The sequence below is a fragment of the Magnolia sinica genome, chromosome 5, assembly GCF_029962835.1.
Source record: "Magnolia sinica isolate HGM2019 chromosome 5, MsV1, whole genome shotgun sequence".
Taxonomy (NCBI): domain Eukaryota; kingdom Viridiplantae; phylum Streptophyta; class Magnoliopsida; order Magnoliales; family Magnoliaceae; genus Magnolia; species Magnolia sinica.
Genome location: NC_080577.1, coordinates 97,755,352 through 97,777,609, shown reverse-complemented (window position 1 = coordinate 97,777,609; position 22,258 = coordinate 97,755,352). Strand labels below are relative to the sequence as shown.

General features: G+C 40.1%; 1 protein-coding gene across 10 annotated transcripts in view; it reads left to right on the top strand.

Moving 5' to 3' along the window:
* LOC131246375 (uncharacterized) overlaps window positions 1-21,682 on the top strand; it is a 38,216-nt gene extending 16,534 nt beyond the window's left edge. For 2 of the 10 annotated variants that reach the window (XM_058246446.1, XM_058246450.1), the window contains exons 2-10: window positions 4,048-4,210; window positions 4,711-4,837; window positions 5,484-5,632; window positions 6,212-7,510; window positions 12,789-12,826; window positions 12,929-13,139; window positions 14,636-14,750; window positions 20,586-20,691; window positions 20,810-21,283. In XM_058246446.1, the coding sequence (XP_058102429.1) occupies window positions 4,079-4,210; window positions 4,711-4,837; window positions 5,484-5,632; window positions 6,212-7,510; window positions 12,789-12,826; window positions 12,929-13,139; window positions 14,636-14,750; window positions 20,586-20,623 (2,109 nt within the window). In that variant the 5' untranslated portion in view covers window positions 4,048-4,078 and the 3' untranslated portion in view covers window positions 20,624-20,691; window positions 20,810-21,283. Of the gene's footprint in view, window positions 1-3,901; window positions 4,211-4,710; window positions 4,838-5,483; window positions 5,633-6,211; window positions 7,511-12,788; window positions 12,827-12,928; window positions 13,140-14,635; window positions 14,751-20,585; window positions 20,692-20,809; window positions 21,284-21,332 lie in introns of those variants that run through there. The other 8 variants (XM_058246451.1, XM_058246453.1, XM_058246452.1 and 5 more) reach the window with 8 other exon arrangements.
* The last annotated feature ends 576 nt before the right edge of the window (window positions 21,683-22,258 follow it).

The following is a 22,258-nucleotide window of genomic DNA, read 5'->3' as shown; positions in this document are numbered from 1 at the left end:
TATCGTACGAAATGTCATTAAATAAAGCGTTTTATTGGCGATATGTCGATATAAAATGACATTTTCAAATTATAGCCCGTTATATACTACTTGGTACTGACGATACATTCGATAGTATTGTCGATATTTTCCTAACTGACAATGTCTTTTCAATTTTTCTAAAAAAATCTAAAACCTAAAAAATTCCATTTTTCCTTAAATCTTTTGCTTGTAATTCATTTTTGAGGTAATTTTAACCAACTCTCTTTTCGAGAAACAACCCAATTTTTGTGTGGAAATCGAGATTAGACAACGGGTGGGTTCGATTTTCAAACGGTGAGAAAATTTTCGATTTTGATCTTTTTTTTAATTTCTGTAAATCACTTGGAATCGCTAGTACTATGATGAAAATTCATGATTTTGGTTGTTTTACATGCTAAGTCATGGATTTCAACCTCTAATTTGGTGACATTGGGTAAAATATAATTTTTTCCTAACTCTTTAAATTGCAATTAGAGTATGAAAACATCACATTGGACATTTTAGAGGCTGACCTACCAATCGATGGAGTTTTTTGGTAAAAAATGTTTTTAATTAAAAATATATAAAAAAATAGTTTTTTTTTTTTCAAGAAATCTATAGATTGATCAATGGTCATTTAACCTTACTTTGTCAGTGTTTACGAGCGTTCGCTGATCCTAGTATCAATTACACAATAGTTTGTGAATTTGGGGGAAATCCAATTTTTTCTCATTTTGACCATTTAAATTGCAATTAGAGTATGGATTAGACTTGTTGGAAGCTGATCTATAGATTGAGGGAGGTTTTAGTATTTTTTGACAAAAAATATTTTTTTAATTAAAAAATATCATAGTTATATTTCTATTTCTTCTTTGACTTTTTGAATGTATTGTTTATGTTTTCATTTAGATTTATAAATGATATAAAATGATTTTGATTATTGTTACATCACTTCAGTCAAACGGCGCATAGTGTAGGACCTTATAGAAAAAACAGTTATTATGAACACTTGTTTTTTGTCTTCTTTTGTTTTCTAAGTGTACAATGGTGTTTTGTTTAACATCCCCTTGAAGTTCTATTGAAAATTTTGACCAGTTTCCCTATGTTTTCCAAAAATAACGATACATTACGCGCTACATATGATATTTTCCATGCAATACCCAAATTGTTTTCGTATCCCAAAGGTGCGATACATCCGTCGACACTGATACTGAAAACATTGGCTATAAGAATTTGTGGGATGAGGAAGCAGATGAATTCCAATAAGGTTTTGGAGTGTCTTCATTGTTGCTAACCATCTCTAGGTGTAAGGGATGTGATGGTGTGGAACAAGAACAAGTTGGGTTGATTCTCTGTCTGCTCTTTCCACAAATTGCTTTGGAAATCTTTGGTAGGAGAGTGATGTGGTCACAACTTCAGTGTTTGGTTCTATGGCTCGCCTCCTAAGATAGTGGTTTTTGTTTGGCTAGTGGGGCAAGAAGAGGGTCTTCGCAATAAGACAAATCGTCAAAAGGGTCGATGATGGTGCTCGCCAACATTTGTGCAAATGTGCATGAAAGATGCGAAATTTGTTAATCACGTGTTCATTCACTGTCCTTTTGCTCAAAGGGTGTAGGAATGCTTCCTTGATATTCTTAGAGTTCCATGTGTGGTGCCGAGGTCAATTGAAGTGTTGCTATTGGCTTGGCAGGGAGGGATTGTTGGGAAAGAAGGGTGGTGTGGTGGCTTGTCTTAATGGCAGTCTTATGTGTTATCTGTAGGGGTGTACACCGAGTCGAACCTAGTCGAGCTGGCCTCAGCACTACTCGACTCGGCCACTAGCTTACCCCATCTTGAACTTGGCTCGGCTCGGTTCAGTCAGCAGCTCGGGCCAGTTCGAGCCAAAATCGAGCCTCTGCGGCATTTTCACAAACACATGTAGGGCATTTTTTATTTCTCACTATATGTAAAACAGCAGTAGCTGTTTACAAGTATTTTATCCAACACCTTATAGGCAACATCAAAATCAAGGAAAAATGGTATTTGTTTCATATACATACCTTCCTTGCCACTAGCCGACACTTTGTTGAGTCATTTCATCAAATACTTGGTGAGCAACATTAATATCAAAGTAACCAAGTCACCAAACTAGTTCGATTCGAGTTGGGGTTCGATCCGAGTCGAGTCGAGCTTGGGCAAGCTCGAACTTGGTTTGAAATTTTTTCGAGCTTAAAAAATCAGCTCGACTTGGCTCGAACTCAGCTTCGAATCGAGTTGAATCGAGCGAGCTAACTGAGCTAACTGAGCTAACTCGGTTCGTGTACACCCCTAGTTATCTGGGGAGAAAGGAACAATCTGTGTTTTCAGGATCAGAGTAGATTGGTGTGGGAGGTGTCCAGTAGGGCTAAGTTAGATATAGTGGGATTGGCCTCTTGTTCAAAGGCCCTCGATGATTTTAATTTGTTTTCCTTGTTTGGTTTGTAGATGTTTTTCTTGCCTCAGATTCTTATGGAGCTTTTGTTTAATAAAATTTCATTACCTTAAAAAAAGAAAAAGAAAAACAAGTTACCAAATACTGTAGAGGATATATACCCTGCTGGATGTCGGCCAAGAGGTTGGAGTAGATGCTGAATACCCACTGAGGTAGGTGCTAGATATCCACTGGGGAATGCCTTTGGAATAATTTTTCTTTCTCGAGTAAAAGAAGACGTAACTCAAGCAATTAAGCGACCTCTTCTGCATTTATGATTTTGTCTTTTCTTTTCTTTTTTCTTTTTTCCTTTCCTCTTCCTTTTCCTTTTTTTTGAAGCAAAGAATACCTAACTTAAGAAATTTAACAACCTAGACAGTTTGATTAAACCTGCCCGGGTTGGGCAGTCTGATGGTTGACTCACTTGGCCTAGACAGTTTTCTAGCAAAAAGATACATAAACAGCCTGGTCATTTCTGCTCCAAAAATGGTCCGATTCTCCAAACTTGTCTCAACAATTAAGTGACATGGATGGTTTGCATAAACCTGCCCTAGTAAGATGATCCTGTCCAAACAGTGCCTCAAATGCAACTAGTTGGATCACTAAGTTAGCACATAATTGCTAACATGTGATGTCATACATATCCAACCCATCCAAAAGGTTGTCCCCACCATGAATATCACCTACTGCATAAATTAGGCCAATCCACTCATCAGGAGGGCAACATGTATACTGTGGATCAAATCAGCTGGTGTCCATAGTTTTCTACACTGCTGCCCACATGATGAGTGAATGAGACCGACTTTCTCATGAGGTGTTCTTCATGCCGGGGCCAAGCTTTGGACAGGTGGATGCTGTATACGCTTAGACACCTTTATACTGTTTGGACAGTAACTTATCCAACTAGTTGCTCCTTAGACCTCACGCACACACATTTGCACATCCTGAGCATGTTCAAACTTCAAAGTTCAATCAGAGCAGTTCATAACTTGCCAATGTACATGCCTGCTCACACACTCAGACTGAGTATGTTTAAAGTTCAATAAAACCAGTGACATTATAAAGTATTTCCATGCCAAAAAGTTAATGATCAGTTCACTTTCCAATTAGACTTTAATGAGTGGTCTACGAAATTTAGGATTTTGTGATCAATATACTTTAGAATCTGTCAAACAACCAGTTGATCTAAAAGCTTGAGCCCTTAAGAGGATGGCGTATCAATGTATATCAAATGATTTTAACACTGCAACACTCCCCCACACGTACGGGGTGGAACGCCGCACGGGAACATACTAGGCAAGGGTGGAGGGACACAACTCACACTTAGGTGGAGGGACACTCACAACTCACACCATAAACAGTCCCCCGTGGGAGTATATTCTGGTGGCATATTTATTACTTCCGGGATTTGAACACTTAACTTTCTGCTCTGATACCATGTCAAACAATCAGTTGATCTAAAAGCTCGAGCCCTTAGAGGATGGCATATCAATGTATATCAAGCGACTTTAACACTGTGACAGAATCTATAGTGGTGAATCACCAAATAATGTTTCCTCAAAGTGGATTGGGATTTACACTGAATGAAACTGTTTCAGGCCTAGCTTTTAATTCTTTGGATTCAAGCTGATGGTGAATCAGGATGAAGATCATTACCTCAACCTCCCACGCAGAGAACTTCAATGGTTATGCAAGAAACATGGTCTTTCTGCAAATAAAACAAATTCTCAATTGGCTGAGTTGCTAATCTCCTTTTACAAGGTAATTTCTGTACCCCACATGCCATTTCATATTTGCAATATATTGTGTAGGTCTGATGGCTTGAAACATGCATGCATCTGTATGCAGAGGAATTATTGGGCCCTGATACATCTGGATGTGAATGTTACCCTATCCCTATCTGCCCAACCTATACAAGATGTGACAGTTGATATGTAAAGCCCCACTATGGACTGTTAGTCTTGGCCTCTTGTATTTCTTTTTGCTGGACAATTGCTGTATTTTATTTTTTTTAACCATTTATTTGTGTGCTGCCGATTAAATGGCGGGGCTTATTAGTTGTGTTCTGGATCACCAAACCATGGACCCCACTTGGATGGACTGGGCACATCAGGGTATCGTTCACATCCAGTTGCATTAGGGCCTGATTTTCATAGTCACATTCATTTAACCTCAATGTTCATTGAGAGGTAATGACATTCTTTGGTTTGTTGGATGATCTCATCTGTTAAACCCATTTCTGACTTTCTCTAACTGCACAGGGTCAAGATGCTGGTCCAGCACCCACACAGGAGGAGAGATCCAGTGAAGAGGTCTTGCCTTCTGCATTACCTGCATCAGATTTGAAACTTGGAGTACCATTGAAATCTTTGGAAGAACCCAACAGAGGTACAGATCGTCTGCAGATTATTAAGAACCATTTAGTAAGACAGTCCAGATCTTAGTTGCATGACCCTTCTCAAGACTCCTCTGCTGCTTCAAATTGTGCCTCCAGCTCCTTCTTCCTACCTGTGTATACTTGAAAACATTTTGAAACAGACGCTTCCCTGCTCCTGTACCTGAATTACTTTGTGATTTCCTTCATGTTTCGTGCCACTATAGTCCAGATTACTGTGTATTTTCCACCAATTTTTAAATGTGGCGACTCATCCATCATATATGTGCCGTACATTTATTTCAATGACACTGCCGCGTCTGATGAAGAGTAAGTCAAAAACCAGACTGATCCGATGATTCTAGCCAACCTGCTGCTGGCCATCAATGAACAGTTAGAAAATGGTCAGAAATCCAAATTCAACAGCCAGTCTGTAATGGTTAATATCAGTGTGATGTTTGGGCGCTGCTCACAATATGTTCCACAAAATGGATGGTATGGATTGATGTGCATGTATGCCACATGCATTGTGGATGAGGATACACCATTTAAGAAACGTGGAAAATGCTTACCTAGTCCAGCCCCAGGAAGATAACTAGTTCATGCTGGCACCAAAAAGAGTGTACGTCTTATTTTGAAACCCGTCTTATTGATGTTCAGTGCGTAAAAGAAGAGTGGAATCTTCTGATGCTGATTGTGATGGACCATCCTCTTGTTCCAAAGGTAAGGGAGGTGATGATAAGATGCATCCTCAAACTGTTAACTGCACGGAAATTAGTAGTCACGGGGCAGCTCACCCTTTGGATGAGGTACGGTTCTTGAGCATACTCACCCTCTTAATGTGAATTTATTAGAAATAAGGGAACAATTTCTGTTTACAACTGTGTGTGTCTTCCAAAACCATACGCATGTGAGCAAGAGTTGGATTGTTCATGACAGTCCATAGTATATGATTTTACCAAGTATCCAAATTATCTAATCCCAAGTACCTGGATGGCTTGGGTCATCTAGTCAATGAAAATTTCAAGCTATGGGCCATCCATGATAGGATCCATTTTATGAATGGTCCTGATTTCATTCACATGTGCCATGTGTACAGTTTTGGTTTGAGCACATGATTCGCAATTGAAGCATTTCCTTATTTGTAATTATTTTGATAATAGTTCCCAGGTGTTTCTGTTTCCTTTGTTGTACTTGTTTGCAAAATAGTTCCCTTCTCCGTAATTTCTCCTTGAATTCCTTCATCTCTTTGGAAAATGAGTCCGGGCAGAATTGAATTGCTTAATCCATTTTGTGATTTCTTGATTATTTCTCATATATTTTCTTTTATCTGGCAAGTTCATTTTGCCTAATTCTTACATTTTGGTCATGTTGATGACTTGATGCAGTTATCAGATACCTCTGCAAATGTGATCTGTACACATCCTTCTGATAACAGAACTACTGAAAGCTTCCGATGTTCTAGTTCCAATCCTAGAAACAAAGAGGCAGAACCCATGTCCCATCTTGAAGCAATCACAGTGTGCTCAAAATTTGGTTCTGGGCACGAGGAAAGTGGTGTTATACGTAGAAAGATCGAGTCCCTGAATCATGGGGAGCTGAGAAATTTTGATGGCCACTTGTCGAATCCCACTAACAACAGGGTCAGTAGCATTCCCCAAATTCAATGTAGGAATATAGAGGTTGGTGCACGTCCTGTAGAGAGTGGTGTGGTTTCCTCAAGCGAGGCCTCCATGGAAGCACCTCCTGCTTCTTTCCAGTTCTTTGTCAGGTCAGAAGAGGGGATTAACCTCCATGTTGATTTGAGCTCAAGCCCATCTGATTGGGTCAAGAGACTGAGGGATGAAGTGTGTATGTACCGGAAAGTGCACCGTAGCAAGCCTCGCGTCCTTCATAGGGAGCTTGGGTGTTTAGGAGATGGTGGTGAATGCATGAAGACTAAAGTGGCAGGGTGTCCAGAGACGAGCCTACAAACTAAAGGCATCGAGAGGAACATTGATTCCTTCTGCATGAAATCTTCCTTGAGTTCAACTGACGTAGAGACTTCAGATTGTGGGGCCCATTGTCAAGATGCAGCTAATGAACCTTCAAGTAGCAATCCTATAAATGTGTCAGGACATCCGGGTGAGGATAAGAGGGTGGTTTCATCATCCTTGGGTAAATCTGATTCTGATGTACAAATTCAAGTGAGACCCACTTGTGCGTTACCCCAAAATTCAGCTGCTGCTTCTGTTAAAATGACTACAACAGCAGACAGACTACATTGCCCCAACTCATTGGAGTGTCGGACTTCAAAATCTACTAGCAGTTATCACAAAAATGCTGAAGCACAATTTGTGGGCATTTCGGACATGGTTAGTAGTGTTTCAGAGAAAAACAGTCTTCCATTGTCCGGTGAAACTTGTGAGGGTTTGTCCCCCCATGATTTGGGCTGTCTTGAGAAACATAGTGAAGTGTGTCAAGGATCCTCAGCAGGTGGGACCATGGAGATGCATTTATTGAGACATACTGCTCACTGTGATGACGCGTCAGCTTCACCCCATCAATTTGGTGGCCAACCAGAAGTGGATTCTCCACTCGAGGGGATGCCATCAGGAAAGGGACGATCTGGAGAACATCAGCCTGACGACAAGAGATGCAGTAGTCCTATTGCCGAGGCTCCAACATCTGCATTTCCTGAAGAACAGGTACTATCCTTTTCTTATCTTAGAGGAATTATATGGTGCTGAGTCTCAGCAGAAACTGCAGGATTCCTTGCATTTGGATCCGTGGTTCAGTCTTTGATACAGCTTATCTGATGGGCCTTAGATGAAGGATGCCTCGAATCTCCTAGATTGGAAGATCCTAACCATTTTGTCATTGCCGCTGCCCCCCCCTCAATTTTTAGGGCACTGATAAAAAGGTTGGGACTACCCAATCTGGGGGGTTTTTGGGTTATCCGTTGTCCACTGTGGAGTCCAGCAGACCAACGGTTTAGATCACTGGAATATGACCCCAGAGATGCAGAACCATGGGTGTGGGGAAACTGTACTTTTGCTGAACTGCTTGTCATATCTTACTTTAGGCATTACCAACTTTTTAACAATGCCCAGAAACTGAAGAATGTTGGAAGTGGGTGTTGAGATTTGGGAAGTGTAGTGCATTTTCAGTATGTGTTTTCTTTCTTCCTTTTTTTTATATATACATATGCAAAGCTCATATCAAACTAAGTTTTATTTCTTCATTAGGTAAGGATGATAGCATATATTGTAGCCAATAGCCTGTAATGGTGTTGTAGAAGTGTGCAGCCTTTATTCAGAAACATTTAACAGAGAAATGATCATACACAATGGCTTTATAAGTTATGACACAGCTAGTTTTTTCCTTGCCAACATGTCACTACATGTGTAGAAAATCTGAAAAGGTGAGCTATCGATGTCTTAGAGGGCCTCAAGTGGTAGACTGAGTGAAGATACCCTCGTTTCAACACTGAGGTCTTGGTATCGATTCCCTAGTGGGGGTGGCTAACAGTGGGCTGTGTACTGACAGTGGGGCTTGTACTAACAAGCTAACCCCCCCCCCCCCTCTAAAAAAAAAAAAAAGAAGATGTCCTAGAGGGGGGGTGAATAGGATAATGCTAAATAATCAAAATAAAAGCGGAATATATAAAGAATATAAATCTCAATCGTCCAAGTATTGAAACCTTGATTTGAAATAATTCGAGGACAAGCTTTACCTAAAATATTAGGCAGGACAACCTTATTTCATGAATATCGTTAAAATCAATCTTTCAAATTAGCAAGAGAAAATAAAATAATTACAGCATTCACCACAAGAATGAAATAAATAACATACCCCACAAAAAAGAATAAAGCATTTACCACAAGGCACAAGGGGTTATAGTAGTTCGGTGCTTTAAAAACCACATCTACTTCACTCCCAAAATTACTACGCTCGTAATTTTGGCTTTCACTATAACAAGGTTTTCACAGGTTCAGCTTAACAACCTAATATAGTTCTTTGTGATTTTCATGGGCTCACTACAACAAAACTCCTTTTGTGATTTTCACGGGCTATCACAAATCAACCCACTTAGATTTTCATAGGCCATCTCAGAAAAACCTAAATGAAATAGAATAATAGAGTACTTATCTTCAAACGTAAATTTGAAGATGCAGTAGAAGCTTGTAGCAAAGTTCTTCTTTCTTGTATCTAAAGGAGGCATTATTCGCTCAAACGGAAAGAGTATAGGGTTCTAAAGATTTTTTAAAAATAAAAAACCCAAATGCTACTGATTCAATTCTCTTAAATTTCCAGAGGAGTATAGATTACTCTTTAAAATAAGATTGAAATAATCTCGATGAAGGGAATTGAATAAGCTTAAAAAGAATTTATAAATACCACATAATTAGCTTGCCGAGGACCTGAGCTTCTCTCTCACTTGCAGAAGATTTAGAGTGATTTTTCGTTGTAGTTTAGAATGAGAGAAGGTCTCTTTTTATTGTCAAAGAGATTGGAAATTCGGCTAGCCTAAGAATAGCTTTCGCTGGCCGGATTCTACTGGATTCGTTTCAATGGCTATCGGATTGCGTGGGTTAAGATTTATCCAAATTCGTCTGGCCTGAGGTGAAATTCGATTGGTCGAATTCTCCCGAATTCCAAAAGATTGCATTGCTGGAATTTGACCCGAATTTCACTCGAGTTGGCCGAACTTCAGGTTAGGCTGACTGAATTTTCAACAAATTTTAATTTTTAGCCCGAACTTGAAGGTAGGACAGTCGAGAAAATTAGGTTGGCCGAACCAGAAGTTAGGCTAGCCGAACTCTAGAGCAAAAATACTATTAATAACCCAAAAATGAAATAGATTTTTGAACGTACCTAACCCAAGGTCTCTCTAGGGTTATATCACCTGTTGTTTAGCAAATACATAGTTCAACTTGTCTTCAACTTCTCTTGAAATCAGGTGACGTCTTCTTGAGATGATAAGCCAATCTTGAGCTGATCTTCGGACATGTAGAGTAGTTGCAATTCCATACTTGCGATATGACTTGTATTACTTTTGTCTCACGAAATTTGACAACTATATGTGTGCTAAACATATAAGCACTTACAAAATCCAATTTGTTCAAAAGTTGGGTTATACCATGATTATCTTTTATCTTAAAAAAAAAAAACCCATGATTATCCCCTGAAATGGAAATCAGGACAATCTACTCATTAGGTGGGCCAAACCAGTACACTGAGTTCTACCGTTGGATGCCCATTGATTTTGATGTTATGTCCTGATCAATTTGGATCAACCTAATTTCCATAACAGGTGTTTATCATGGTGTGGCTAGCCTTTTCATGGATTGGATATTCAACACGTGACATGCTGGAACAAGGTTTTGAATAAATGTATCGGCGGGCGTATCCGCCGGGTCTAAAATCGATATTATGCGGTGCGTGTAGACCTTGTCAGATCTGCATAAGACGAAATATGTTTTTTTTTTTGGCCCAAGCAATCTTGAAAAATGAATGGGAAGTAGGAAAAATGTAAAACACCAAAAGAAAATTGTATGTTGGCTTGACCTACTAAAAATCGACCATTTATGCCCTAATCAAATAGAAATCACTCATTTTTGGTGGAGTATGGCCCACTGCATTGAAAGACAATGAAAAGAGGATTTAAAAAAGAGTGATGGTTTACCCTTTTTCTTGCTTCTCCCCAAAATGTTCCATTCCGTTTGGATTCGTGGAATACTTGAATCCCATTCAAATCTAGTCTTAAGTAAGTTTTGATTCCCAAAATAGGCCTAGATCTAATCTAAAGTTTCTAGCTTCCTCTAGTGTTGAAACGAAAGGAAAAGTGAAATAAAAGATAATAAAAGAAAAATAAATAAAAGTGTCCGTTTATGGTTGTATGGCCCTATATTGGTGGCAAAAAGCTGTATTGGTCAATACGGACTGATACAACCACTTTTTTCTAGTCAGCCGATTCACCCCTCTATCATGTAACGGTGGGGACCAATATTGCCGTATTGTAACCGTTTTCAAAAGCATATGTTGGAGGGGAAAATTGGTTGCATCATAACTTACGATACATCCTCTATATCTAATCAAATTTCTTTTTAACATGTATATCATCATATCTAAGCCGTATCCCAATTAATTGGGATCGACTACATGAATCCTATACAACCATTCCACTATCAAGGGCCGTACCGTCAGTAGACTATAGGTGATCAAGTCTTTTCGTACTACCTCTATCTACTTCCTTTTGGGCCTTCCCCTCGCCCTTTTAGAACCTTCCAACTTGTACCAACTCACTCCAAACCAGCACGGTTCTTGGTCTCTGTTGCACATGACCAAAACGTCTTAGTCAAATTTCCCTCATCTTATTACCTATTGGTGCTTCTCTAAGTTCCCTCTGATGCATTCATTTCTAATTACGCCCTTTGTCTTGCAGTTCATCCATCTCAACATCCTCATTTTAGCTACACCTATCCCATGAACATTTTGTTCTTAAACTGCCTGACATTCTGTCCCATAAAGCATGGCTGGTCTTATAGCTATCCTATAAAATTTCCCTTTCAATTTGACTGCTACATGATGATCATGTAGAACTCCAGACACACATCTCAATCTCTTCTACCCAGCTTGAATTCTATGGCAAAATCCTTCTCAATCTCTCCATGCTCTTGAATTATTGACTCAAGGTATCGAAAGTGGCCATTTTGGGAAACTTCTTTGTCAGCAATCTTAACTAATTCCTCATTTTCACTCTTATTATTACTAAAATTGCACTCCTTATTCTCTGTTTTGGTTCGACTAAAAATCCTTTAGATTGTAAAGCACCGCTCCATAAATCTAGCTTTTTTCTTTTTGTTTGGGCCCTTCCTCATACATATCCTTAATCATGTCAATATATCTTCTTGAAACTTCTTCCTTTACCAACACCCCCTAGATTAAATCTCTGTCTTATGCTTTCTCTAAGTCAACAAAGACCGTGCAGAGATCCATCCTCCTTTCCTTATGTGTCTCTGTCACTTTTCTAAGTAGGAAATTAGCTTCTATGATAGGCCTCCCAGGCATGAAATCAAATTGATTTTCTGATACATTCGTTTTATGCCCCAGTCTTTGCTTATTCACTCTCTCCCAAAATATCTTGGTATGGGTCATAAGTTCAATCCCATGATAGTTAGTGTAGCTTTGTATCCTTTGTATCTCCTTTATTCTTATAAATAGATACCACGATACTTCCCCTCCATTCGTCTGGCATTTTCTTTGATCTTACAATCTTGTTGAACAACTTTGTCGACCAAAATAACACGGTATCACCCACACCTCCAAACTTCTATTGGTATACCATTTGGTCTGAGGGCCTTCCTGTTTTCTTCTTTCTCAAAGCTTCCTTCACCTCAGATATCCTAATCCAATGATAGTATCTATTCAAGTCTTCTTTTTCATCTGTATATGTTATTCACAAACTTTTAAGCAGGTCTTTATACAATGTGTGATGTGTTGTTGGTGCTGAAGTTGCAGTACTTAGTCCCTTTCACTTTTCTCTTTTATGCATCTGTTTTCTACATTTGTTCTTTTCAAGAAACCTACCCGGACCCTTCAAATCCTATAGGGTGCTCATTTGGGCATGAGATTCATTTGTATGGGAGTGGTATCCATGTAGAGGATATGGAAAATGTACCAATTTTTTTAACCAAACAATAATTAGAACTGACAAAGTATTTCATCACCATCATCATTGTAGCTTTGTCCTAGCTATTTGAGATCAATCTTGCTTTTCCAATTACAGTCGAAACATGAATTCTCGTGATTTCTTGGCAAAGTTCTATGAACAGCTGCCCACCTGATATCAATGCTTCTCCTTCACATGGGCTTGGGATCAGCTGGTGCACGGGTCCCATACCTATTGACATTTGTTGGCTCTTTTCTTTCAATTTTCAACTTGAATGCTAGAAATGAACTTTATATGTTTCATGTATGCAGGGAAGGGGCGCACTAGTAAACGAGAAAGAGAGCTCAGAGTAATGTCTTTTCCAAAAACAAAAATCAAAAACAAAAAAAGTTCTATTTCACTATTACTTCTGATTCACTGTTCCAAATGTAAAACTTGCGTTTTTCTTCAGCTTTTTGCAATTTGACAACCCGTCGGGCTCAGCCGGTAAAAGAACTCATGACTCAGAATTCCCAGAAGAACTCCAGAGTAAAAGACAGTGCGGTGATGGTCAAAATCATGACAATGCCCACACTGAATCCACAATGAAGAATTTAAGAAGTTCAAAGAATTTAGCAAGGGAACAGCTGCCTCCTAGGAGATCCAAGCGGCTAGTGCCTAAGGTTTTATCTTCTCTTCTATGAAATTTATCGTAGCCAAGGAATTAGAGTATGGTTAGTTTCTGCAAGTAAATCAAAATAGGGGAATTATAGGTTCCTTAAGCTGAAGATATGCACAGCATGCTTGGGTTTCTTGGACAAGCAGGACCTATGGTTAGTGATCGAAAATATTGGTCTCTTGTGCGCTACCGCAGATGGACTATGCCCTAACAATCTTCTTGATATGACAATGCTGACCTTTCAATTTGTGGCCTACAAATAGGCAGTTAATAAGAGAGGGATGAGGTCCACATGCAACTGGAAAAAGTTCCAAGATGTGGTGGCTAGGATCTTCTAATCTGGGAGATTTTAGGTGTGATCCATTTAATGTGGGTCCAGCAGACTGATGGTCTGGATTAGATCAGGCAATGGGTTGAGTCGGGTCCACAGGCCAGCTCATCTGACCTTGCTTTTTTGTTAGGTTTAGATGTCTATTAAGTCAACAGGGCGGGCTCTAGCTGACCTGATGTAACCTGATCAAATTATATGATGGTTATAAATCCATAAACCTCTTAAATACTGCTAATGGGCCTAAAAATGAGGTCCATCAAGTAAATAGGTACATTTGAGTGGGGCTTGGGCCTGATAATTTATTTTGGGTCGCTCAACTTAATATTCTAGACCTATTTAGTATATGCATGCTTCATCTTCAAAAAAAAAAAGAAAAAGCGTCATGCTTAGGCCATGGGCTGTAGATTGAGCTTGGATTTCAATTTTTGGCCCATTTAGTAAATGAATGAGACCATGGCCGAGCCACCGACCTCAAGCTTGAACTAATCCTGACCCACTGCCACATCTAGTCTGGATCATGAGTCATGCTCTCCACTTGTCCAAACAAAAAACCCATGTACATAATGCACTTTCCACAGCCAAAGGATCACATGATTTCTCATCAACAGAATACACATTCGTGGGCAATGGTGTGATTGTTTACCATCATCTTCAAAATTGTGGTGACGCGTCTGCCGCACACATGGCCTACACGTACAGCAATCCAGGCTATCCAAATTGTATACTCATTGTGGATGGATCATAGCTTATCAGCCTAACTGAAAAATCACGACCATCGGCTATCAAGTGGGTGGTTAAACATAAAGTGGTTGGTGGTCAAATATTCAAATTCAATAGCTGGAATCAGATGGTTGATATCATCTCGGTATGATTTTCGGGCTATGTTCCATCCAGTATGGGGTCCATATAGTATTTTTGGGCTATGTTCCGTTCAGAATGGGGCCCATGATTTTGGCAGTCCAGATTCCGGAACATTTATTCCACAAACCTAGTGGATGCAAAATGTGGGTGAACTACATGGTCTCTTAGCTCCACATTTCTACATGAATGGTTTAGCTGTCTGGATGTTGAAGCAGTTGAAGTTTAAAAGATAACCACATAACTCATTCCACACCAATCAAGTCTGTTCATAGTATATTATCATATGAATTTACAGAACACACATACAGGTAGAGGTGCTAACACCTCCACAGAAGGTGGAGTTCAAAGTCAACTCTAATAGCCCTGGAATATGCAATCCTAGACCCTTGGTGTGGATGGCATTTCTTCTTCTTCTTCTTGAAGGTAATGGTAATTTGTTAATGGAGCACAAAAGCTCAAGCACTACAAATATATTACATCCCTCCCAAGATTAACATACATTCTAGTTGAGTTTCTTAATATAGAAAGCCCACCCTGTTATATACATTTTTTGTCCTCTTATAAACTTCCATCACAGAGCCACTCTTGTTTTGGAAACATCTCCCATTTCTCTCCCCAGTCCCTCTAATAGCCCAGAAGATCTTCATCATTACTAACTTCCAAACAATCCCCTCTACTTGAAAAAAAAACTGCCTCCTAGCCAAGCTAATAGTACCCCACCAGGGACCTTGGACCTTGGCATTACCCATGGAGACTCGAAGAAGGATATGAACTTTTCCCATACCATTCTTGCAAAGGAACAGTGAATGAAGTGATGATGCAGTGATTCTGTCCCACTCAAACACAAAGACCAACAATTAGGAATTACTATTGATCTTTTTTTGAAGATTGTCGATGGTGAGAATCTTATTCCTTCCTGCCCAACATGTGAAAGCTGCAAGTTTTGAGGGTACTCCGCTAGACTAAACAAACGATAAAGCACCGGATTCTTCACTCGAACTTGCATGGCCAATTGAACTGTAAAAAGACCGAACCGAGATTCGACTTGATTTATCTGATGACCACAGGATTGAGTCCTTTTCTTCAGGAACCACTTGTAGCCGATGTAGCCATTCCATTAGACAGACCCTACTCCTCCATTTCAATTTCCGATGTCTCTATGACATCGGGGTGTCCGCACCACATAATCACCGGATCTTGTGAAGGATAGATCTACATTCAAGTCCAGATTTTCTGCCACTCTGGCTAATGATGGAAATGTCTCCAATAAGGGAGTTTCCCTGATCCATAAGTCCTTCCATAATCAAATTCTTTTCCCATCCCCCGATGAGTAATGGATCATCGCCCTAAAACTTGTTCGTTAATGAAGATACCCCCTTCCAAAAGGCAAAGGCCTACAACATGTTGATTCCTTCACCCACCAACCCCTATCCTGAAGGCCATACTTTCTACCACTTCCCTCCACCACCTGTCTTCTTCCGACCCAAACCTCCATAGCCATTTGCCTAAATAGAGCTTGATTCATTTGCGCCAAACTTCTAATACCAGGTCCGCCTCCCTATATGGTTTATTAAACTTCTTCTTCCCACTTTAATAATGGGAACTTTTGTTTTACCCTGACCCTTTGTTATAGAAAATTCCTTCATGCCCTCTCCAATCTATCAATCACCGATATTGGGCTTTTAAATAAGGACATAAAAAGCAATTTGGTAAGTTTGATATGGCGGCCTAGATCTATTTTAACCTCCCTCACGATAGGCTTCTGCTTTTCCATCTCGTCAACTTCCTATCTTTTCAATAACATTATCCCATGGATGTTTAGTAGGCTTGTCAACACAAGGGAAGACTTAAATACGTAGATGGAAGAGACCCAACCCTACATCCAGAAATACTTACCAATTCTGCCACCTCTTCTTTTGAGCACTTACACTAATCACCTTGCTTTTAGATATGTTAACTCTACTTGATACGACCTCAAAACATCTCACCACCATTTTCAAATTGTCCACCATTTGCACATCTGTGTCACAAAATAGGATTGTGTCGTCCACGAACTGAAGGTGAGAGATCAGAAGCTCCAAATTTCCCACCGTGAAACTGTTAATCAACCCTATTTCCTAACCTTTGTTGAGCATCTTGCTTAGTGCTTCTGTCACCACCACAAATAGGAAAGGAGGTAACGGGTCCCCTTGCCTCAAACCCCTGGAATCCCTTAAGAAAAACTTTAAGGGAGCCATTAGCCATGACAAAAAATCTGGCGGAACTGACACTCCTCTTCATCCTCCATTTCAAACCACAACCCAATCGGCCCAAAATATAGTCAAGAATTCCCTAGTCCACATGGTCATGCCTTCTCAGTATCCAGTTTATATATAACTCCTTTTTTTTTTTTTTTTTTTAAATTCCTTCTATGTGCCTCGCATCCAAGTAGTCGTGAGCGATAAGTGCACTATCCAATATTTGCCTTTCCTTGATAAAAACTCATTGACTTTACAAAATTACCTTATCTAGAACTGCCCTAAATCTTATAGCTAGTATTTTTACAATGATTCTATGTTGTCCTTTGATCAAACTAATCAGGCGAAAATCACGTAGATTTTCTGCTCCCTCTATTTTTGGGATGTGAGCAATGAATGAGGCTTCAAGTTTTGGCACTAGACGAGGCAACCCTTTTTCAAAAATTCTTCTATAAAGCTGATAAGTTCCTTCTTGACTAATTCCCAAAAAGTCGTGAAGAATGCTATTGGGAAACCATCCAGTCCTGGAGCTTTTGTCTTCCCCCGTGTGAATCCATTGCTAATTTGATCTCTTCCTTTGCGATCGGCCTCTCAAGATTTTTTTGCCTGCATTGGCATCAACTATTTGAATGGCAAATGTTCCAACCTAGGGCTTTTCCACCCTTTATCCTTCAACAAATCTTCATAGAAATGTGTAATAGTACTGCAGACTTGTTCTTTTTCCTCAAACCTTATTCCTTCCACTATCACTCTGAATTCCGTTATTCATTGAGTGCGCACTAGCAATACTATGGATCGGTTAACCACGTGGCACATGACCTTTGCTTCCATTTGATCTCTTCTTCTATCAGCCCATTCATATAATCCTGGGAAAGTTTGAGCCTGAATGCCCTCTCTTCAGCTGCTAAGGCACCACTTTCTTCCTTCACATCCAGAGCCTATGTCTTGTGTAGAATGGATTCCGTTTCCTCCTTGTTATTCCCCAACACATCCTTTTTCCACTCAACAATCTTGTTTTTGAGTAGTTTCTTTTTCGTATACAGAATGAATCTGGCTTGGCCTGTGACTTGGAATTAGTTCCATCATTCCTTTACCAAATCTGAGAAGCCTTCAATTCTCAGTCACATCAATTCGAATCTAAAAGACTTCGGGCTCCAATCTTCCTCATCACTTCCAACAGCACCGGAAAATGATCAAACACTGGCTTTTATAAACCTCTTTGCGTCATGGGAGGATTCCTATCCACCCAATCAGATGATACCAACAATTTGTCGAGCTTTGACATGGTTGGAGTTTCCTATCCATTACTCCATGTGAACTTGACGTTACCCATTGGTTTATCTACCATTTCATGTCCGTCTGTCCAGCTTGAGAAAGCCCACATGCTCCTTGTTATTTGACTCTGATTCGATCTTTCTTAAGTGAATCTCATTATGTTGAAGTCACCCCCACAACCACGGAGCCTGCTATTTATTCCTAATTGGATCAAGCTCCTCCCAGAATGCTGACCTTTCCGCTGCCAAATTTGGACCATATATGGGATGTAAAAGCCCATCTTGCACACTGTGAAGAGCCTTTCAAGTTTCGACAAAACAGAGACAGAAAATTTGCCATTCCAAGAGTCCTCCATTTTCCAAACCCTTGAATTCCACATCACTACCTTACCCCTGCTGAACCATCAACATCCAACACCACCCATTCTTTATCTTTAACATCCCACAGAGTCCGCAAAAATCCTTTAATCTTCACCCTCTTCTGCCAACACCTCAACCCCCTAACATTCCATATTAGCATCTTCATTTAAAACATTTTGCACTTCCCCCCTCTTTCTTCCCATTTCTAGATGACGCCCCTGCATTGTAATAGACAGATGATTCTAACCTTGGCAGTTCCCTTATTTCTTTCGGAGACAATAAGTCATCCCTTTGAGCATTTTTCTTCCCCTGCTTCTTTACAAATTTAAACAGAGCCATGTAATGCCTGTCCCCTCACCAAATGATACACCTACCCTTCTTCCCACCAAACAAATTGCATCTGCTTCCGAGTCTTTGCCGTACCCCACCCCAAGCAGCAGAGAGTTGTGATTTTCACTCATAATCTCTCTGATTTCTTGAATGGGGGAGATGTCCGTCGTCAACAACATTGAGTCAGATTCCCCTTGACCCATATCTTCCTCTTCTGCTCTATCCAGAGTCTGTTCTTCACGTAACACCAATGCCATCACTTGCTCTTCCATCTCCAGTAGCACTTGTGAGAGAATAGAAGCCTTTGCAGGAGTCACCTCTGCTTGAATCAATGACACAGCTCGATGATCTTCTCACCTCAGCAATGCTGTTTCTTCGAAGCTCTTCCTTTCAGCTGCATATAGCTGGCAAGGGCTTGCTTTGATAAAGAGCAGAGAAAAAATAAAATCTATTCCCATCCCCAGTTTCTCTACCATTCCTTACACCCTAAGTCCCTAATGAATGCAGTGTTGTTAGCAGCTTTTGGTCCGTAATGAGCTGCAATGGCCCGATCCAGCTCCTCCTGTAATGCCATTCTCACAAACACCAAACCCCTTGGAGTCCTTAGTTTCCTATCCTTTGGAATAACAATGTCCATCACCTTCCCGCAGCTTCCGAAGGCTCCCCACTGATGTTTCTCAGACCATTCTATCAGAAAGTACTCAACGAACAACATTGGGAACTATCTATTCGATCAATTCTCCCCTGCTTTCCCCCGGTATCCCTAACCGAGCCCTTCTTTACCACCAATCATCCCTCCTCCCAGGCCCACTGGTTGTAATCCCCCCTTGCTTTGAGCTCCACCCCTTTGCCTTTTTCATATCTTTGATCCTTCTTCCCTTCTACCCTCCCTATCTGCAAGTATTCTGTTCCTCCCTTGCATCTGTTTTTTGTGTCTTCTTCCGAAGCTCAGTAAATCTTCTCTTGAATCTGCAACCGCGATCTGAATCTTGTTCGTCCCCTTGAACGGCTCCTCCCACCTCACTCTTCAGTTTTTTGTTTAGAGGTTTGATGGAAATGGTAGTTCTCTTTTGTGATGCTTAGCCCAGGGATATGCATGGTATCCTTAGTTTGCGTCTTAAATTTGAAGCTATAGACACCCTGTGTTTTGAAGACAGATTTACGTCCCCGTTGTATTAGATTTGCTATTACTGTTAAAAGTATCAAATCTGTCTAAATATAAATTTGAGGGCATTCCGGTCGTCGTATTGTTTACATAAGATGCTCGTAACTTGCGACTTTCTATTCCCAAAAGCAATCGAATATAAATCTTTTGGGTTGGTGGCATTTGGTTTTTTGGGGTATCAAAGTTTTCCACGAAATCCTAATTGCAGGGGGTTCAAGATGGTCCTATATTCAGAGTTCTGCGAATTTTTTAAATCCAAAATCAGTGTGTATCTGGGCTGTCTGAACTCTTGTCCAATATATTTAGGTAATGAACATAACTAACCCAAAGCCATAGTTCTTTTGTTGAATTCATAAAATATTGTGCTGCCCTTTATAAATCTTGAGAATCAATCAATATCACAATTCTAGTGTAATGCTGTGTGCTCAAATCATTTTATCAGAACGAGGGACCCACTTCTTGCAATTTGTTGTTTGTCTTTTTTTTGGTGCTTTTTTAAGCTTTCTATATGAGAAATGCAAAGGCTACTCTCCGATGTGCATGCCGCATCTGTGCTGTTCATCATGTGTGCCCCAGTGTTTATGTTCGGTGGACCAAGATCAGGCTGGTCCGGTTATTGATGGTCCATATTAGACTGTAAACTTGTGACAGCCAGACAAATAGACGGTGCACATGCCACGTGATGAGCAGTCCTGATCTTGAACACATGCCACATCAACCCATGTTGAGGGAGTAGGATTGGTCACAAAACATTCCACCCAGCACCTGTGCTAGGAAGCTTAATTCTGATGTTTGTTATATAGTTCCTCGGTGGTAATCATGCATCTTTTGGCTTATGTAGACGAAATTGCATTGCTTTACGGCTTCTTTTTATTTATTTATTTTCTTGCAGTGACCATTATTCTTTGTAGACTTGAACATTGGAAATGACGGTTCGTATTAAAATCATCTGTTCCCATTGGAAGCAAGAGGCGTTATGGCGATAAAAACTTACTGTGGTAATGAGGGAACACTCGTATATTTGCTCATCTGATAACAATAAGTTGGGTTTATTCGATTCATCAAATTCTAACTAACATGCACTGTTCTTCGTTTTTGTTTTTTGTTTTTTAGAAGTCAACTTTTAATACCAGAGTAAAGTTGGGGGGAGTCATGGTGTTCAACTTGTAACCCATAGGCACCAAGCTGCTCATATCAATCAAGGTAGATTCTAACTCGACCCGTATAATCTCAACCATTCATTTGCAAAAGATACAGGATATTAAAGCCACTCCTCCTTTGATCGACCTTAAGTCCATTGGACCATCGGTGCTGCAAGAAACTTTTTTGTGTTCAGTCATCATGGCCCAATAGATCATCGGCGCTGCAAGAGGCTTGTTGTGTTCAGTCATCATGGGCCAATCGAGGATCTTTTCTCTCTCTGGGAAGCATGGATGTTTGATGCGAACATACGATGATGGCCCACATGTAGTTTTTATGTGTAATTCGATTACACTTATTTTGATGCATTACATTCACATTTTACACAGAAAAGGTAAGGAAAAATTCTCTCTTCTTTGGAAAGCAATGGACCATGGGAACTTTCTAGTATTAGCATCTCGAAACAATTTTACTAAAATATAGGATTGTGGTGCATCAGGATGGTGTCTTGACTCTTGATGCTTGGAGTGTGTACAAAGTAAAGTGGGTCCCATTGTTAAGCAATCTAGGCTGTTCATCTGATGGTGCCATGCCATGTATTCAGATGCGCAAAAATCTGCGGATTCTAAGCTTTTGTCATAGGATTCTTCCTATTTGTGGGTCATCTGTGGCATGCGGGAAGGGCCCGTGCAGCTGCAGCAGGATTTGAAAAAGGAATCGATCATGATTTTGAACCTGTTCTTTCCATGACCCCTCTTAACTGAGACAGGAGATGAAATGCATGTAGGAATCAATTTGATTCCATTATACATATTAGGATCAGGTCATACTTGAAGAGTATTCCTTTTAACTTTCTTTTTCCACTCAGTTATATCTATTTATCTATTTTATTGGATCTGGCTGCCAACTTTTTGTTTGGACTTCTTCTCTAGATGAATGCAGACAGTTACTGCATCTCTTCTTAACTGTCGATTTCCAGGCCACAAATTTGAAAGATAGGGGTTGTCATATTGAGAAGAGATCTGGAGCATGCTCTATCTAGGTTGGGACTCGATGGACTAACGGTCTGGATTGCCTGAAACATGGACCCACTTGTACAAGTGAAAACCTGGGTTTGCATGTTGGATGGCATTGATGTAGAAATGTAAAAAATAATTTGTTCTGGACGTTGACAATTGATTAATTAGGACACCTTTAAAACACTATGATGTGTGATCGAATCCAAACCATGCATTGGTGTGTGCTGCCTCATCTTCACTATACGTCCGAAACATCAGATTGATCCAAAACTCAGGTGGGCCACATAACAGGGAATAAGATGAAATCAGGGCTAGTCTGGAGCCTGTAAATTCACGTGGTGTGGCCCATTTGAGTTATGGAATGACCTAGTTCTGGGAGAGTCTGAAAATGGCTACACAGCTCGAA